Source organism: Schistocerca piceifrons, chromosome 2 (assembly GCF_021461385.2).
Source record: "Schistocerca piceifrons isolate TAMUIC-IGC-003096 chromosome 2, iqSchPice1.1, whole genome shotgun sequence".
Taxonomy (NCBI): domain Eukaryota; kingdom Metazoa; phylum Arthropoda; class Insecta; order Orthoptera; family Acrididae; genus Schistocerca; species Schistocerca piceifrons.
In genome coordinates, this window is record NC_060139.1 from 200,608,701 (window position 1) to 200,628,361 (window position 19,661).

At 41.0% G+C, this 19,661-nt stretch overlaps 1 protein-coding gene across 1 annotated transcript in view; it reads right to left on the reverse strand.

The window, feature by feature from the left end:
• LOC124776807 (probable methylmalonate-semialdehyde dehydrogenase [acylating], mitochondrial) overlaps positions 1 to 19,661 on the reverse strand; it is a 72,967-nt gene that overhangs the window by 24,685 nt on the left and 28,621 nt on the right. Inside the window, exon 9 of the mRNA XM_047251956.1 lies at positions 661 to 759. Coding sequence (XP_047107912.1) covers positions 661 to 759 — 99 coding nt within the window. The remainder of the gene's footprint in view (positions 1 to 660; positions 760 to 19,661) is intronic.

The following is a 19,661-nucleotide window of genomic DNA, read 5'->3' on the forward strand; positions in this document are numbered from 1 at the left end:
GACTTGTGAAAGTGATGGATGATCACATGATCATCTGGTACCAGTTCTAAACCATTTACAACACTACTTAAAAACCATTGACTAATATTTTGTCTAGTGAGCTTAGATTACAAAGAGGATGTGAAGTACTAAGGAAAACTGAATTCTAGAAAACTGACACCACTACAAAGTAACAGCTGCTGTAGTGACTTCACTGAGAAACTGTTACAGCTGTGATTAGCAAAAAGCTTAAAAATATGCAAGGGAAACTCTTTGAAAGCAATTTTAGGTAAATTAGCATTCTGGCAACCAATACTATCAAATTAAATCATATTCTTATGGGGAATACTATACTCTTTCTTAATACAAGAACCTATCTTAAACAAGCTTTTTGTGTCTAAGCTATCATTTCCTCTATTCTACAGTTATCGTAGAATATTTACTTCAGATACATGGAGATATCAGTGAAAATTAACAACAGCCTAATCACAGCTATTTTTTGAAGGAAAAAAAAAATAACCACAGCCTAATCACAGCTATTTTTTTTGAAGAAGAAGAAAAAAAAAAAAACTGTAAATGCTTAAATATGATGCAATTATATTTTCAGCTGAAGAAGTATGTACTAAATCTTAACTTCCATCAAGAAATATTGACCGTTTGAGACTTACAGTAATTACTTACCTGTTTACCATAGAAGTGTGCATCTCCAAGAAATGATCCTCTCGTACCAGTGAAGGAGAACATTGGCAGTGGGACAGGTATTGGTACATTGACACCAACCTGAAAAATCATTCAAGATTGAATCCATATTTTAAAATATATTAGACTGTATGCATGCGCATGCACTCACACACACACGCACACTATCTCCACCCCCCCCCCCCCCCCCCAACAAAATAGATTTCATAAGTGGCTTGCTGATCACTTTAAAAAAGAGCCAACCATTAACGAAAAGCAACTCCTCCCTACCACTTTAGGAAAATTTCTGATAGAAAGCAACTAAAACTAGCAGGACAAATTATGTGTTCAGTACATTTAATAAAAAGAGGCAATACTGTTTTATCTTGAGGGCAAACCTGAGGCAGTACAGTAACTTCGAGTGATGTTTAGATGCCATAGCATTTTGATATAGGAGCTAGAACAAAATGGTGCAACTCATTTGTTTAGCATTCATTTTTGGCAGAAGCAGAACTGTTGCCACTATGTCAGGACAATCCAGGTGGCTTCTTCAAGGCATTACAATTTATTATGGTTAACAGACAGGCTAACAAACGCACCATTCCTTTAGGCTCTGTGCCACTTTTTCAATTTTACTGAGTTCAGCAATAGCTCAGTGCCACTAGACTTCAGTAGCATATAAGAGTTTAACTGAGCAGCACTCTTTTCATTTCTAGAGGAACTTATGAAATGGAATTTAGCATCTGCTTTACTACCCTGAATTTCAGTTCTTGTGTCATTATTCTAGTGACCGGCAGAGAAGGTTGACAAGACTAGCGGTTCTCATGGGGTTTCAGTGAAGCGCACAGTGTGCAGCAGTCACCAGAACTGATCAGGGCCTCCTAGTTTTCTGCCAAGTAGAAGGCTTGAAACAGATGCTCACAAGGTTGTGTGGCAAGCTTGTCTGCATTTTCTTAGGTGTGCACGTAACTTTAGTGTCATTAACAACACTCTAAATTTGTGTTACAGAGAGATTTTCTGTAATATTCTGTAAAGAGGTACGCTTAAGACTTCACAATGTGACCTCCCCTTCTCTCTTTGCTCCATTTCTTTCACTGATCTTTCCTCTTCTTTCTTCCTTCTTCGTACCATGGCTACATCTCAGGTTTTTCAATGCAGAAATGTTGTGAGAAGTAGGCACATGTGTGTGGTGGTTCATGATGGTATAGTGCTGTCAGGGGGCGTCACTGTTGCCTCTGGTTTGAGAAGACTGATGACTGAAGTACGTACATATCTCAAAAGAAAACAGGTATGTGCTCACTTTTCTTTTAAAACTATAAATAGTAGCGTAGCTATTACTACCTATTGTACTACTAAACTGAATGAGCGTGACAACATTGATGAAGTTTGAACCTCGAAAGAAGTTTATTAATACCAATTAGCTGAAATAAAAAAAATCTCATCCAATCCAGAAGTCACTCACAATTAGAGTAATTAGTTTCTGATGTGTGTGTGGTGTCATTGATACTTAAAAGATCGTTTCAGTAATTCTATCACTGTCCATTTACGAGTTGCTGAGCAACTTATCAACAAGCTGACTACGCAATGATCAATATTTGCTGTATCCTGACAGTAAATCGCTTCTTGCTTGCTTTAAGCATCAAGACGATTACTATGACGCTCATATAAGTCTTTGATAGTTATTATCAAGCTAATGTCCATAAATTGGGGGTTAATGTTACTGAATCCTATACATGACGATAATGCCCGATATCCAGCCGCGTATCAAACTCCGTGCCAATATTTGAGAATTCGTGCGCGATTCATTTGCACCAAGGCAGGCCATGGTTCCCTAGAATAATTTTTAAATCAACTCCGGGTTGTAAATTAACAATTCTATGCCAATTCATGAAAGTTACAGAAGGTCCGCACTTGACGACTACTTGATCGTGCACTTGAGCAACACGGAAGTTTTTGTTCTTACAAAGAGAAAACATATCATGCATAATGCAACAACATGATTTGCTATGTCAAAACATATTTATATCTATCTCATTAAAACTCATTACCTATTAAATGTTGTACATAATTAAATTCTCTACTCTGCAAATAATCAATAAAATTTAGAAATGAATTACAGTGTACAAAAAAAAAAAAAATCCTCAAGTTGATATGACCTCATGGGTCACTACTTGTTTCGACTCCCCTACACACACGTGACGCAGAGTAGATCAGACTAAATTGGACATACTCATGTAATGCTAGAACACATTTCTCTTTAGAAAGCCAAATGTGTTTTATTTATTATTTCTCTGTTTATTAAACTATGCTTCATTTCACACTATAAGATCAGACTATATTGGACATACTCATGTAATGCTAGAACACATTTCTCTTCAGAAAGCCAAATGTGTTTTATTTATTATTTCTCTGTTTACTAAACTATGCTTCATTTCACACTAGAAGATCAGTAGTCCTAGCTTCTAAAGAAGTTTAACAGACTCTGTACACAGTGGAGAGGGTCTTCACATCATGAACTGCTTTACTAGGTACATATCTGTTCAGTGATGGTTAAATATTCTTCTAAACTTGAGCCATAGTTTCCAATATTCTCCTGCTCAGAGTTAAATGTTTTGAGATCCTCTTAAATATGTGGCACTACTGTCCCTTTACCTAGTTTATTTTACATTGTATATCTACTTGTATTAGTTGCCCTTTGTACTGTGATAATACTGTTGCTGAAACTGCTTAATGGTCAATGGTACAAGTTTCGATCTGAATTTCCTAGTTGAGGACAGGTCTATGTATTGCCTAATGTACATTACCTGATAAGAAAAAGTCAAGCACCCAAAAGTGGAAGAGGAAATGAAATGCAGCTCCACAATCAGAGTGTATGTGAAGTTTTTTCAGTGATTACGAACAAAGAACTAGGCAGTATCAGCCCATTTATGACAATAACGTTGCACCCCCTCTGACACAGGTACATGGACCTATTCAGTTGGGGAGGCTGTCAGAGCTGTAGTATCCTCTCTTGAGGCAAGCTGGCCCACAACCAGTGTAAATAGTTCTCAATATCTGAAGGGTATAGAGGAAAGACAATGGTACCCCTCAAATTTGAATTTTTCAAACCAACTACAATAAGACAATGGTAACCCTGATCTACGCTAGGTGATGTAACAAGTTCATCTTACTGACGACAGATGGCAGCACGATGCTGATTTGTTTCTGTGGGAACCCACATACGCTGGTGGGAAACAATGGTAACCCACAAATTCAAAACGGAGGCATTAGCAGATTGCAGTGACGGAAGTTGTGACATTTTTGTAATTTTAAGTGAACTGTGTGGTAATTTGACTGTTTTGATGATGACATTAATGATACAGATTTCAATTTAAATGAGGAGATGGAAGATTCTACTTACAGTAATTCTACTGCAAGTCAATTAAGTTTTGTTTTCCACATCATGTTGTTTTTTGCTGGCTACCACTATCTTTGTGCTAGCTAGTTAGGCTACGTATTTTATTTCCATATTCAACTTTTTTACAGGATCTTGATATGAAGGTAGAGTCAACAGGTCTTTTAATGCAACTATATTGTCCTCTGTACATCGTGGAATGTTTACATAAAGAAATATTCTCATATATGTGGCTTACCAATTTATTCATCTCATCATTGATGAGGTTACCATATTATTGGTTAACAGCACTTTTTTAATATTACACTATCCATACAAAAAATATTTTTTTAATAGAATGAAGAAGATCACAACAGAACTGACCCTGGGAATAAAGACGTCATAATGAAAACATCAAGAAAAATATAAAAGCTAGTAAACAAACAACAACAACAGAAGAAACTTGCAAAGAATAGTGGAATTGAATGTACTACAAAAGAAGGTACAGTGATCCAAGAGAGAACTTTAGTTGGAGCTTCCTGCAAAACGTTCTAAAAAGTGTTTTGAATGGATTGAAGAGAAGCTTATACAGAGTATAAACAAGTCATTCTGAAACACCGGGGACTTCAATAGACAAAATACTTTGTTTGGTTCCATGTGGCTAGAACCATAAAAAGAATATATACAGGCAATGAAATTACAGTGTTATAAAAGATGGCAGCAGCACTGTTGTCTGTAAAGTTGCATTTTTAAGCATCCATGGTTTGCAGCACAACAGAGCTAGAGTAGAAAACATACAATCCAAAATGTGAACAGGGGCTACTACTCCACCAGTAGATAGAAGAGGCAAACACAAGAACAGACCCCACGTCTCCTCAAAGGAAGACGTGCACTCAGTCAAAAAGCATATCGAGGGTATTCCAAAACACAAATGTCTACAGCAGAAAAGATAATGGTAAAAAAACTCTGTGTGTCGAGGGAATATTCCATACAAAGCTGCTACAACCATTATAAAGATGAATACTGTCCTGATATCAAAGCAAAGCCTGTAGGTTTTGATAAGTATTATTGAATTTTCATTCAAGATTTCAATATTTCATTCAAACTGTCAAAAGCAGATATTTACCCAAGATGCGATTCAAATGAAATTAAACTGATAGAAGCAAAAAATGACCAGGAAAAATTAAGGGAAATAAATATACAGAAAGAGTTACATCTCAGAAAAGCCCAGGCGGGTCAAGATGATATAAAAGTGCAAACAGAGAAGGCAGTGTTTGATAAAGACATTCACGTAATAACTTTCGATCTACAACAGGCATTGCCCACTCCTAACCTCTCTACAGGTCCAATGTTCTATAAGAGGAAACTGTGGACATAGAACTTCAGCGTTCATCCCTGTAATTCATCACCAGGTCATTTCTATGTCTGGGATGACACAGTAGCATCAAGGGGTTCAGAGGAAATAGGCAGCTGCTTACGGAAGTATTCTGAAGATCACAATATATGAGTGAATAAGTTGATTGCAATTTCAGGCAACTGCTCAGGGCAAAACAAAAACTGGAACATTGTGTTTGTTCGGACGCTGCTTATAGCAAAAGGTAGATTTTCCACCATTGAGAACCACTTCCCACTTCCTGGACATACCATGTTCCCAACCGTTCGAGATTTTGCTGTTGTGGAGCAGTATGTTCGCGGAGATGCCGTTTATAAATGCCCCTCAAGATTAGGTGGAGATCACGAAGAAGTGTGACCATGTTAAGTCATCAGAAGATTTTGTATGCATCAGTGACATGAGATCTACATCTAGTCAACAGAATATCTCAGTAAAAGGGCACAAGATGTTATGCTGTACGGCTCCTCCTCAATGCAGATCACCTAGGAATCTTGTTCATATCAAATACGTTTCATTGGGAAGATTGGCAGAAAGTCAGTTTACACAAACGAGATTGCCCTACAACCTAAGAAGGAACCAGTCTCCAAAAGAAGTATTCCGGGCAGTTCCAATTGATTCAAAGAAAAAACAAGATCTCACATCTGCACTGAACTGGATACCATCTATTTATCACAAATTCTAAAAAGCAACAAAAACTAAGAAGACACCTAAAAGTTAGGATGAGTATAAAGATGCATCTGCAGATGAAATGTGAGGATTTTCAGCTGTCCTGTGTGTGTTGCATGAAAATAATGGTATGCCACATAATATGTTCACCACAGCTAGGAAAAGATAGAGTTTTTGACATTATTAAATCAAATTTTGTATTTTTTAGATTGATTTGTGTGCTTAAGATGTTGTGCAGTGACTACCAGTTGCATAAAAAAATATTAATAACTTATGTATGAAATACTTTTTTAAACTTTTCCAACTGAATATCTCCATTCATAGCTAATGTGGGTTACCATTATATTTCCCCATACTCTTCATCTTGTTACTGGCACTGGGATGGAGTTTATGTCCGAGCTGGCCCCACCCATCACATTGGGGATATCTGGGGTTCTGTGAATGAGCACTGTCATCCAGAATGACATTTTCACTCTGCAGCGGAGTGTGCACTGATATGAAACATCCTGGCAGATTAAAGCTGTGTGCCAGACCGAGACTCGAACTCAGGACCTTTGCCTTTCTGTCAGGAAGTTTCATGTCAGCACACACTTCGATGCAGAGTGAAAATCTAATTTTGGAAACATCCCCCAGGTTGTGGCTAATCCATGTCTCTGCAATATCCTTTCTTCCAGCAGTGCTAGTTCTGAAAGGCTCGGAGAAGAGCTGCTGTGAAGTTTGGAAGGTAGGAGACAAGGTACTGGCAGAACTGAAACTGTGAGGATGGGTTGTGAGTCACGCTTGGATAGTCCAGTTGGTAGAGCACTTGCCCAAAAGGCAAAGGTCCCGAGTTTGAGTCTCGGACCAGCACACAGTTTTAATCTGCCAGGAAGTTTCATATCAAGACTGTCACATGAGAGGTAACATGAGGATGCAGGATGTCCTTGGCATTATGTTGTGGCACTGGAGTTTTCTCAGTCCCTATCAGCTGTGACCTAAAGTCAGACCTGATGACTCCCCAAACCATGACGTCAGAAGTGACATTGCTGCATCTCTCCAAAACATTGGAAGAATGGGACTTCTCAGCAGGTTACCATTATACTCACAGCCAATGGTCATTGAGGGTAGTGCAGAACAGCAGTTCATCACTGAACACCATGTGATGCTATTCATCAGTAGTACATTCTCCTCAGTCACAGCTCTACTCCAAACATAACCGTTCGTGCTGTTGTTTGTATGGCAGCCTACACATGTGATGGTAATTTCCTAGTTTAGCTGCTGCTAGTCTCTGACCGGTGATGTGGGATGACACAATGTTGCAAAGAATGCATTCTCTTTCTCTGATGGGAGGTTGTTGTTGTTGTTGTTGTTGTTGTTGTCTTCAGTCCTGAGAATGGTTTGATGCAGCTCACCATGCTACTCTATCCTGTGCAAGCTTCTTCATCTCCCAGTACCTGCTGCAGCCTACATCCTTCTGAATCTGTTTAGTGTATTCATCTCATGGTCTCCATCTATGATTTTTACCCTCCACGCTGTCCTCCGGTACTAATTGGTGATCCCTTGATACCTCAGAACATGTCCTGATTTAATTCGACTCCATTCCATTATCCTCATTTTGCTTTTGTTGATGTTCATCTTATACCCTCCTTTCAAGACACTGTCCATTCCATTCAACTGCTCTTCCAAGTCCTTTGCTGTCTCTGACAGAATTACAATGTCATCGGTGAACCTCAAAGTTTTTATTTCTTCTCCATGGATTTTAATACCTACTCCGAACTTTTCTTTCATTTCCTTTACTGCCTGCTCAATATACAGATTGAATAGCATCAGGGATAGGCTACAACCCTGTCTCACTCCCGTCCCAACCACTGCTTCCCCTTCATGTCCCTCGACTCATAACTGCCATCTGCTTCTGTACAAATTGTAAATAGCCTTTCACTCCCTGTATTTTACCCCTGCCACCTCTGAAGGTGGTGATGGGAGGTACAGATGTGAAAGGGGGTATGATGTGCTTAGTGCCAAACACAGTGATCCTCCCTTGTGATGGTTTGACTTGGTCAACTGGAATCTTTGACATGCATCTGAAAACACCCCAAATTTTGATATTGCACAATTAGACCAGCCAGCCAAATGGAGACCCAAAGGAGGCCTCTTTCGAACACTGGTCAGATGCTGCAAAAGCTGTCTCATGTGAGTATGTGGCACCTTCATGTCCTTCAAAGTGATCACTATACATCTGACTGTTGACACCCCTTATATACCAAAACAGGTCTGCTAACAAAACTATACATGGATACTAATGCACTCTTGTGGAATTATATTTTCTAACCTTAACCAGATTTCAAAGAAAGAATTTAGTATGGGTTCAAAGGATGGCTTATCAACCCGACCACTTGCAAACCTTATCATACCAATCGATTATTGGATGATTACAGTCTCCTCCGATGATTGTAGTATGATAGGGGAACATACATACTAGTGAAGTGAGGTTTCCTCTGAAATTTTTGTGTACATTTGGAAGTGAATTTGGTGGTTGATAAAAATATCTAATTACAAATGTATGCACATCCTTGTTACTGAGTGCTGATCGCATTATCTCACAGCTTTAATTTCAGTCCCAGAGAATTTGAATTGCTTATTGCAACTGATGTACCACCTCTGTAACCCACTTGCTTACCCTTTTTATAATTACTTATATTTATCCAAAGTTCTTATCCTGACACTTCTGGATTTCAGCCAGCTTTCTGTACCAAGCTTTCTGTACCAAGTATGTGGGTTCTGATGCATTTTAGGAATGCTTCAAATTCCTGGACTGCTGTGAATGCTTTGTGTTGATCGATAGCACTGTAGTTGTTTAATCTTTGGGGTGATATTATTATCTGGACTCTACAGACAATTGCTTTATCTAATAAACTCTTGTGTACATCATGCACAATTACCTCTATAGCAGTCTCTGATGTAGTGCACCCCTCACCAATTAAGGGGGACCTACAATTCTCTACTTTATGGCACACGCCTAAGAAAATGCAGCCAAGCTTGCCACATAACCTTGTGAGCATATGTTTCAAGCCTTCTACTTGGCGGAAAACTAGGGGTCCTGATCACTTCTGGTGACAGCTGCACACTGTGCACTTCACTGAAACCCCATGAGAACCGCTAGTCTTGTCAACCTCCTCTGCCGGTCACCGGAATGATTCAGGTGACAATGAATGTTTGTGTCCCCCAACTGCTGGTGGTTGCACTCTGTTCTGCTAGAATAATCTGACAACCTTAGCAAGGTAACAAGAAGGTTGAGACAGATGATCACCTGCAGGAAACTGACACTAGAAAGCACCCAATGGCACTATGCAAAAGGTGGTCAAATTTCAATAACTCTGAGAATGTACAGCAGGAAGAAACAAAAACAGTGAAGGAATAATACGGGATGAAGAAGACAAGGTCAGCCTTCTTAATGAGCAGAGACACACACCATAAAAAGAATGTATCTGAACACTGAGATTAAACATTACAAGGCAACAATAAGGAATGTGGAACAATATGTGGCTGAATCATTAACATTAGGAAGACATAGTGCAGAACAGCTAAAGAAATAAGACAAATTACTGGGCACTAAAAGAGGTGTTGAGAGATGAATGTGAAAACCTAGGGAAGATATGTGCAGGACTACATGGACAATATGAGAAGAAATGTGGCTGAAGAGGGCAAGAAATGCAGGACTTGTGATCAGGACGATTGTCGATACATTGCACAAAGAGTGCAGGAAACAGTTTTTAGGACATGTGGATTGTTAATAATACTGCTTTTTTCGTAGGAATCTGTGAAAATTCTTATTCAATCTGACTCATTATTCACTCAGTATTTTTGGAGTTTTGGGATAGCTTACAATGCAATAACATAGTAACTTACGTAGGACAAATCATCACTGCTGAAATATCTAAAATATTGTGATCATTTGAATAAACACACAGTATGTCACTTCATTACACAAGATGTGAGTGGAAATTAATTTTGTTTGCCATATCAGAACCTGTGGCCAAAGTTCAATAAATTGCAGCATTGTTAACCTATGAAACAAAAATTTATGCAGTTAGATTTCAGAACTATGTATTAAAACAGGCAGAAGGAACAACACAATTTCTTCGAATTATCATTGCTGTTAGTCTTCAGTCTGAAAAGTGATGCAACTCCCCATGTCCCTGTGCTTTCCAGGCCTTTCCATCTCTTCATAACTACTGCAGCCTATATCCACTTGAACCTGCTTATGTAGTGAGACCTTTGACATCTGCTACAATTCTCACCCCAACTTGCTTCCACTTCCAGTTTTTCACACTGCACCACTGATGCAGTTTGGTGGAGGGCAGAGTTATGCTATGCGGCCATTCACCTCAGCTTCCATGGGACCTTCGCTCCCAGCTTCAGGCAGTGTTGGCTTCGGTCACACAGCTTGAGGCTGTTGCCAACGGGCATCATTGTGGGGGTCCGGATGGGGGTTTGTCGGGGACGGCCAGCTCGTCCCACGCATCCCCCGATCGGACTACGACTGTGGTTGCCCGGGATACTGCCCGCATAGAGGCTGATCCCTCACCTGTGGTAGAGTGGGAGGTCGTCTCAAGGTGTGGCAGGGGGCGAAAGACATTCTGGAGGGCTGAACGGAAGGCCTCTCCAGTTTGTCTGACGAACCGGTTTCAGGCTCTGTCTCAGGCTGATACTGATCTTCGGCCTGACATGGCTGCTTGTCCTGTTCCAGAGGTTGCCCCTCAGTCTGCAAGATCCGGGCGGTCGCAGAGGGTGGGCTTACTGGTAGTTGGGAGCTCCAACGTCAGGCGCGTAATGGGGCCCCTTAGGGATATGGCAGCAAGAGAGGGGAAGAAAACCAATGTGCACTCCGTGTGCATACCGGGGGGAGTCATTCCAGATGTGGAAAGGGTCCTTCCGGATGCCATGAAGGGTACAGGGTGCACCCATCTGCAGGTGGTCGCTCATGTCGGCACCAAAGATGTGTGTCGCTATGGATCCGAGGAAATCCTGTCTGGCTTCCGGCGGCTATCTGATTTGGTGAAGACTGCCAGTCTCGCTAGCGGGATGAAAGCAGAGCTCACCATCTGCAGCATCGTTGACAGGACTGACTGCGGACCTTTGGTACAGAGCCGAGTGGAGGGTCTGAATCAGAGGCTGAGACGGTTCTGCGACCGTGTGGGCTGCAGATTCCTCGACTTGCGCCATAGGGTGGTGGGGTTTCGGGTTCTGCTGGACAGGTCAGGAGTCCACTACACGCAACAAGCGGCTACACGGGTAGCAGGGATTGTGTGGCGTGGGCTGGGCGGTTTTTTAGGTTAGATGGCCTTGGGCAAGTACCGAAAGGGCAACAGCCTCAACAGGTGCAGGGCAAAGTGAGGACATGCGGGGACCAAGCAGCAATCGGTATTGTAATTGTAAACTGTCGAAGCTGCGTTGGTAAAGTACCAAAACTTCAAGCGCTGATAGAAAGCACCGAAGCCGAAATCATTATAGGTACAGAAAGCTGGTTGAAGCCAGAGATAAATTCTGACGAAATTTTTACAAAGGTACAGACAGTGTCTAGAAAGGATAGATTGCGGTGGAGTGTTCGTCGCTGTTAGTAGTAGTTTATCCTGTAGTGAAGTAGAAGTGGATAGTTCCTGTGAATTATTATGGGTGGAGGTTACACTCAACAACCGAGCTAGTTAATAATTGGCTCCTTTTACCGACCTCCCGACTCAGCAGCATTAGTGGCAGAACAACTGAAAGAAAATTTGGAATACATTTCACATAAATTTTCTCAGCATGTTATAGTCTTAGGTGGAGATTTCAATTTACCAGATATAGACTGGGACACTCAGATGTTTAGGACGGGTGGTAGGGAAAGAGCATCGAGTGACATTATACTGAAAGCACAATCCAAAAATTACCTCGAGCAATTAAACAGAGAACCAACTCGTGGAGATAACATCTTGGACCTACTGATAAAAAACAGCCCCGAAATTTTCGATTCTGTAAGTGCAGAATAGGAAATCAGTGATCATAAGGCCGTTGCAGCATCCCTGAATATGGAAGTAAATAGGAATATAAAAAAGGGAGGAAGGTTTATCTGTTTAGCAAGAGTAATAGAAGGCAAATTTCAGACTACCTAACAGATCAAAACAGAAATTTCTGTTCCGACACTGACAATGTTGAGTGTTTATGGAAAAAGTTCAAGGCAATCATGAAATGCGTTTTAGACAGGTATGTGCTGAGTAAAATTGTGAGGGACGGGAAAAACCCACCGTGGTACAACAACAAAGTTAGGAAACTACTGCGAAAGCAAAGAGAGCTTCACTGCAAGTTTAAACGCAGCCAAAACCTCTCAGACAAACAGAAGCTAAACGATGTCAAAGTTAGCGTAAGGAGGGCTATGCGTGAAGTGTTCAGTGAATTCGAAAGTAAAATTTTATGTACCACCTTGACAGAAAATCGTAGGAAGTTCTGGTCTTACGTTAAATCAGTAAGTGGCTCGAAACAGCATATCCAGACACTCCGGGATGATGATGGCATTGAAACAGAGGATGACAGGCGTAAAGCTGAAATACTAAACACCTTTTTCCAAAGCTGTTTCACAGAGGAAGACCGCACTGAAGTTCCTTCTCTAAATCCTCGCACAAACGAAAAAATGGCTGACATCGAAATAAGTGTCCAAGGAATAGAAAAGCAACTGGAATCACTCAACAGAGGAAAGTCCACTGGACCTGACGGGATACCAATTCGATTCTACACAGAGTACACGAAACAACTTGCCCCCCTTCTAACAGCCGTGCACCGCAAGTCTCTAGAGGAACGGAAGGTTACAAATGATTGGAAAAGAGCACAGGTAGTCCCAGTCTTCAAGAAGGGTCCTCGAGCATATGCGCAAAACTATAGACCTATATCTCTGACGTCGATCCGTTGTAGAATTTTAGAACATGTTTTTTGCTCGAGTATCATGTCGTTTTTGGAAACCCAGAATCTACTATGTAGGAATCGACAGGGATTCCGGAAACAGAGATCGTGTGAGACCCAACTCGCTTTATTTGTTCATGAGACCCAGAAAATATTAGATACAGGCTCCCAGGTAGATGCTATTTTTCTTGACTTCCGGAAGGCGTTCGATACAGTTCCACACTGTCGCCCGATAAACAAAGTAAGAGCCTACGGAATATCAGACCAGCTGTGTGGCTGGATTGAAGAGTTTCTAGCAAACAGAGCACAGCATATTGTTATCAATGGAGAGACGTCTACAGACGTTAAAGTAACCTCTGGCGTGCCATAAGGGAGTGTTATGGGACCATTGCTTTTCACAATATATATAAATGACCTAGTAGATAGTGTCGGAAGTTCCATGCGGCTTTTCGCGGATGATGCTGTAGTATACAGAGAAGTTACTACTGTAAAATATCTGGGAGTATGCGTGCAGAACGATTTGAAGTGGAATGATCATATAAAATTAATTGTTGGTAAGGCGGGTACCAGGTTGAGATTCATTGGGAGAGTCCTTAGAAAATGTAGTCCATTAACAAAGGAGGTGGCTTACAAAACACTCGTTCGACCTATACTTGAGTATTGCTCATCAGTGTGGGATCCGTACCAGATCGGGTTGACGGAGGAGATAGAGAGGATCCAAAGAAGAGCGGCGCGTTTCGTCACAGGGTTATTTGGTAACCGTGATAGCGTTATGGAGATGTTTAACAAACTCAAGTGGCAGACTCTGCAAGAGAGGCGCTCTGCATCGCGGTGTAGCTTGCTCGCCAGGTTTCGAGAGGGTGCGTTTCTGGATGAGGTATCGAATATATTGCTTCCCCCTACTTATACCTCCCGAGGAGATCACGAATGTAAAATTAGAGAGATTAGAGCGCACACGGAGGCTTTCAGACAGTCGTTCTTCCTGCGAACCATACACGACTGGAACAGGAAAGGGAGGTAATGACAGTGGCACGTAAAGTGCCCTCCGCCACACACCGTTGGGTGGCTTGCGGAGTATAAATGTAGATGTAGATGATGTAGACCTGTGACAGAAATCAGACTGCACAACAGCTGTGGACTACACGAGCATTATCGCATCCTCCTGCGCCGTCTTAGGCTTAACGTCTTCCCTAACAGGATGACAGCCACCAGCAGGGAAACTGTTTATGTCACAAGGCCTTAATCATGCCACAGTGATTTCAGGGACATGATACTGAACTCATGTTGGTTTTTAGTCCTCCCAATGGAATGCACTTGGGTCACTGGCACCAACTTCTCACTCACCAACATAATTTAAGTGTATTTAATCACTTTTGCACACACATCTGGTGCCACATTCCTCCAGAACCTTCTTGTCAAATCCATGCCAGTAAGAACTGCTCCTGTATTGTATTATAGAGATGGACCAACACACTATTAAGCAAGTGGTCATGATGTTTTGGCTCATCAATGCATTTCTCTTTCGCAGTATTGGCTACTGTTAGTTATTTTACTCTCTTGATAGTAAACTCATTTAATACTCTTAGTGTCTTGTCGTAATGCAACTCCGTTACATTTGCCAAAATTTAACAGACAACATTTCGTAGTCCTCATTTTACTTTTGATACTCTATATCTACATCTACATCCATACTCCGCAAGCCACCTGATGGTGTGTGGCGGAGGGTACCTTGAGTACCTCTTTTGGTTCTCCCTTCTATTCCAGTCTCGTATTGTTCGTGGAAAGAAGGATTGTCGGTATGCTTCTGTGTGGGCTCTAATCTCTCTGATTTTATCCTCATGGTCTCTTCGCAAGATATACGTAGGAGGGAGCAATATACTGCTTGACTCTTCGGTGAAGTTATGTTCTCCAAACTTTAACAAAAGCCCGTACCGAGATACTAGGCTTCTCTCATGCAGAGTTTTCCACTGGAATTTATCTATCATCTCCGTAACGCTTTCGCGATTACTAAATGATCCTGTAACGAAGCGCGCTGCTCTCCGTTGGATCCACTCTATCTCTTCTATCAACCCTATCTGGTACGGATCCCACACTGCTGAGCAGTATTCAAGCAGTGGGCGAACAAGCGTACTGTAACCTACTTCCTTTGTTTTCGGGTTGCATTTCCTTAGGATTCTTCCAATGAATCTCAGTCTGGAATCTGCTTTACCGACAATCAACTTTATATGATCATTCCACTTTAAATCATTCCTAATGCGTACTACCAGATAATTTTTGGAATTAACTGCTTCCACTGCTGACCTGCTATTTTGTATCTAAATGATAAGGGATCTATCTTTCTATGTATTCGCAGCACATTACACTTGTCTACATTGAGATTGAATTGCCAATCCCTGCACCATGTGTCAATTCGCTGCAGATCCTCCTGCACTTCAGTACAATTTTCCATTGTTACTACCTCTCGATACACCACAGCATCATCTGCAAAAAGCCTCAGTGAACTTCCGATGTCATCCACAAGGTCATTTATGTATATTGTGAATAGCAATGGTCCTACGACACTCCCCTGGGGCACACCTGAAATCAATCTTACTTCGGCAGACCTCTCCATTGAGAATGACATGCTGCGTTCTGTTATCTAGGAACTCTTCAATCCAATCACACAATTGGTCTGATAGTCCATATGCTCTTACTTTGTTCATTAAACAACTGTGGGGAACTCAACGCCTTGCGAAAGTCAAGAAACACGGCATCTACCCGGGAACCCGTGTCTATGGCCCTCTGAGTCTCGTGGACGAATAGCACGAGCTGGGTTTTTACACGACCGTCTTTTTCGAAACCCATGCTGATTCCTACAGAGTAGATTTCTAGTCTCCAGAAAAGTCATTATAGTCTAACATTATACATGTTCCAAAATTCTGCAACTGATCGACGTTAGAGATATAGGTCTATAGTTGTGCACATCTGTTCGACGTCCCTTCTTGAAAACAGGGATGACCTGTGCCCTTTTCCAATCCTTTGGAATGCTACACTCTTCTAGAGACCTACGGTACACCGCTGCAAGAAGGGGGGCAAGTTCCTTCGCGTACTCTGCGTAAAATCGAACTGGTATCCCATTAGGTCCAACGGCCTTTCCGCTTTTGAGCGATTTTAATTGTTTCTCTATCCCTCTGTTGTCTATTTCGATATCTACCATTTTGTCATCTGTACGACAATCTAGAGGAGGAACTACAGTGCAGTCTTCCTCTGTGAAACAGCTTTGGAAAAAGACATTTAGTATTTCGCCCTTTAGTCTGTCATCCTCTGTTTCAGTACCATTTTGGTCAGAGAGTGTCTGGACATTTTGTTTTGATCCACCTACCGCTTTGACATAAGACCAAAATTTTTTAGGATTTTCTGCCAAGTCAGTACATAGAACTTTACTTTCGAATTCATTGACGCCTCTCGCATAGCCCTCCTCACACTACATTTCACTTCGCGTAATTTTTGTTTGTCTGCAAGGCTTTGGCTATGTTTATGTTTGCTGTGAAGTTCCCTTTGCTTCTGCAGCAGTTTTCTAACTCTGAACCATGGACCTTGCCGTTGGTGGGGAGGCTTGTATGCCTCAGCAATACAGATAGCTGTGCCATAGGTACAACCACAATGGAGGGGTATCTGTTGAGAGGCCAGACAAACGTGTGGTTCCTGAAGAGGGGCAGGAGCCTTTTCAGTAGTTGCAGGGGCACCAGTCTGGATGATTGACTGATCTGGCCTTGTAACACCAACCAAAACGGCCTTGCTGTGCTGGTACAGCGAACGGCTGAAAGCAAGTGGAAACTACAGCTGTAATTTTTCCCGAGGGCATGCAGCTTTACTGTATGGTTACCGTATTTACTCAAATCTAAGCTGCACTTGAATCTAAGCCGCACCTGAAAAATGAGACTTGAAATCAAGGAAACAATAATTTTCCCGAATCTAAGCCGCACCTGAAATTTGAGACTCGAAATTCAAGGGGAGAGAAAAGTTTTAGGCCGCACCTCCAAATCGAAACAAAGTTGGTCCATTGTAATATTTGACACAATTTAGGTCGAATGAATGACTATACAGCTACAGTAGTTTGGTTTGAGTCGTAAGCTTAGCAGTTAAGCTTTACCCGGTAGCCATTGCTATGCGTCAGGCGCTCCGTCCATATTTATACGGATACCCTTCCTTTTTCATGTGCTTCATCTGGTTTGAATTGATTGCTTATTTTTCTTTGAACTGATAAGTGCCGTTCTCTTTGTTATAGGTGTTTACGTCACTCTAAGCTGAAAAGTCATTACTGTACTGTGTCATGCATCTTTTGTCGCATTCTGATAAAGAGTGTTTAGAGCCTGTCACCGCTCGCAGCATGGCTTGCTTTTGTACACGCTACTGCCGCTTACAATTAAAAAAAAGAGGGGAATCGTCTCATTGGCAAAACAATGGCAAGAGACTGCTATTTGTTGTTACTTACGCTGCTGCTTTCTTTGATAATGATCAACAAGAACCAAATAATAGACTGCGTATGATAGATGATGTTCTGAACGAGAATTTAGCAAAAAATTTTCTCCATTTGAAAATCTTTACAACGCCTCTTTAGTACATTACATTCTGCACAGAAGTAAGAGTCATCTTAGATTTAAAAATCTAGTCAATTGTCATGCTTCATTTCTGACTATATCACTATTAGGCATAAGAATAATACGAATATAAACATGACATGAAATGTATATTCTTCCGTGTTTGCTGTTGTCTCACTCTAGTTTTGTACTTTATTAGGCAGACAGGATTTAAACGAGATAGCAGCAAACATGAAAGAATATATAGCAAAATGTTTATATTCGTATTATACTTATAATGAAGAGAATACTGCCTGTGATTCACAATTCATAAAAGTTCCTATTAGCAACCATCACTTCTCATAGGTAGGAAAAGATTCAGAACGTAGAGTTGGCCATATTGACAAACATCCCAAACAGTCCTGCCAGTCGGATTTTTGTAGTACATTGAAATGCTGCTACATTCGTAGATTAACAACACATAATTTGTATTTACTTCGTTGGATAATGTATGAAAATGCTGTGGTCGAAAATTGAGGCAGAGAAAAAAGCTCATCTTCCATCTTTTTTTTTAAATTTATTTACTGACGCTGAGGTTTTGGTGCCAGTATTTATCTTTGTGCCTGCAAAGCATGCCTGTGTAGCGCTACATATATTCGATGGCAGAAGTTAGTTGTGGCGGCACCTACCAGCATTTTTCAGAACTTCCGCTTACTTTGCACTCGATTCTAAGCCGCAGGCAGTTTTTGGATTACAAAAGCCGGAAAAAAAGTGCGGCTTAGATTCGAGTAAATACAGTAAATAATGATGGCATCTTCTTGGATAAAATATTCTGGAGGTAAAATAGTCCCCCATTCGGATCTCCGGGCTGGGACTACTCAAGAGTATGTCGTTATCAGGAGAAAGAAAATTGGCGTTCTACAGATCGGAGTGTGGAATGTCAGATCCCTTAATCGGGCAGGTAGGTTAGAAAATTTAAAAAGGGAAATGGATAGGTTAAAGTTAGATATAGTGGGAATTAGTGAAGTTCGATGGCAGGAGGAACAAGACTTTTGGTCAGGCGAATACAGGATTATAAATACAAAATCAAACAGGTGTAATGCAGGAGTAGGTTTAATAATGAATAAAAAAAATAGTAGTTCGGGTAAGCTACTACAAACAGCATAGTAAACGCATTATTGTGGCCAAGATACGAAGCTCACGCCTACCACAGTAGTACAAGTTTATATGCCAACTAGTTCCGCATATGACAAAGAGATTGATGAAATGTATGATGAGATAAAAGAAAATATTCAGATAGTGAAGGGAGACGAAAATTTAATTGTCATGGGTGACTGGAACTCGACAGTAGGAAAAGGAAGAGAAGGAAACGTAGTAGGTGAATATGGGTTGGGGCTAAGAAATGAAAGAGGAAGCTGTGTGGTAGAATTTTGCACAGAGCACAACTTAATCATAGCTAACACTTGGTTCAAAAATCATGAAAGAAGGCTGTATACATGGGAGAAGCCTGGAGATACTGACAGGTTTCAGATAGATTATATAATGGTTAGACAGAGATTTAGGAATCAGGTTTTAAACAGTAAGAAATTTCCAGGGGCAGATGTGGACTCTGATCACAATCTATTGTTTATGAACTGTAGATTAAAACTGAAGAAACTGCAAAGAGGTGGGAATTTAAGGAGATGGGACCTGGATAAACTGACTAAACCAGAGGTTGTACAGAGTTTCAGGGAGAGCATAAGGGAACAATTGACAGGAATGGGGGAAAGAAATACAGTAGAAGAAGAATGGGTAGCTTTGAGAGATGAAGTAGTGAAGGCAGCAGGGGACCTAGTAGGTAAAGAGACGAGGGCTAGTAGAAATCCATGGGTAACAGAAGAAATATTGAATTTAATTTATGAAAGGAGAAAATATAAAAATGCAGTAAATGAGGCAGGCAAAAAAGAATACAAAGGTCTCAAAAATGAGATTGACAGGAAGTGCAAAGTGGCTACGCAGGGATGGCTAGAGGACAAATGTAAGGGGTAAGATAGATGTAAGGGGTAAGATAGATGTAAGGGGTAAGATAGATACTGCCTACATGAAAATTAAAGAGACCTTTGGA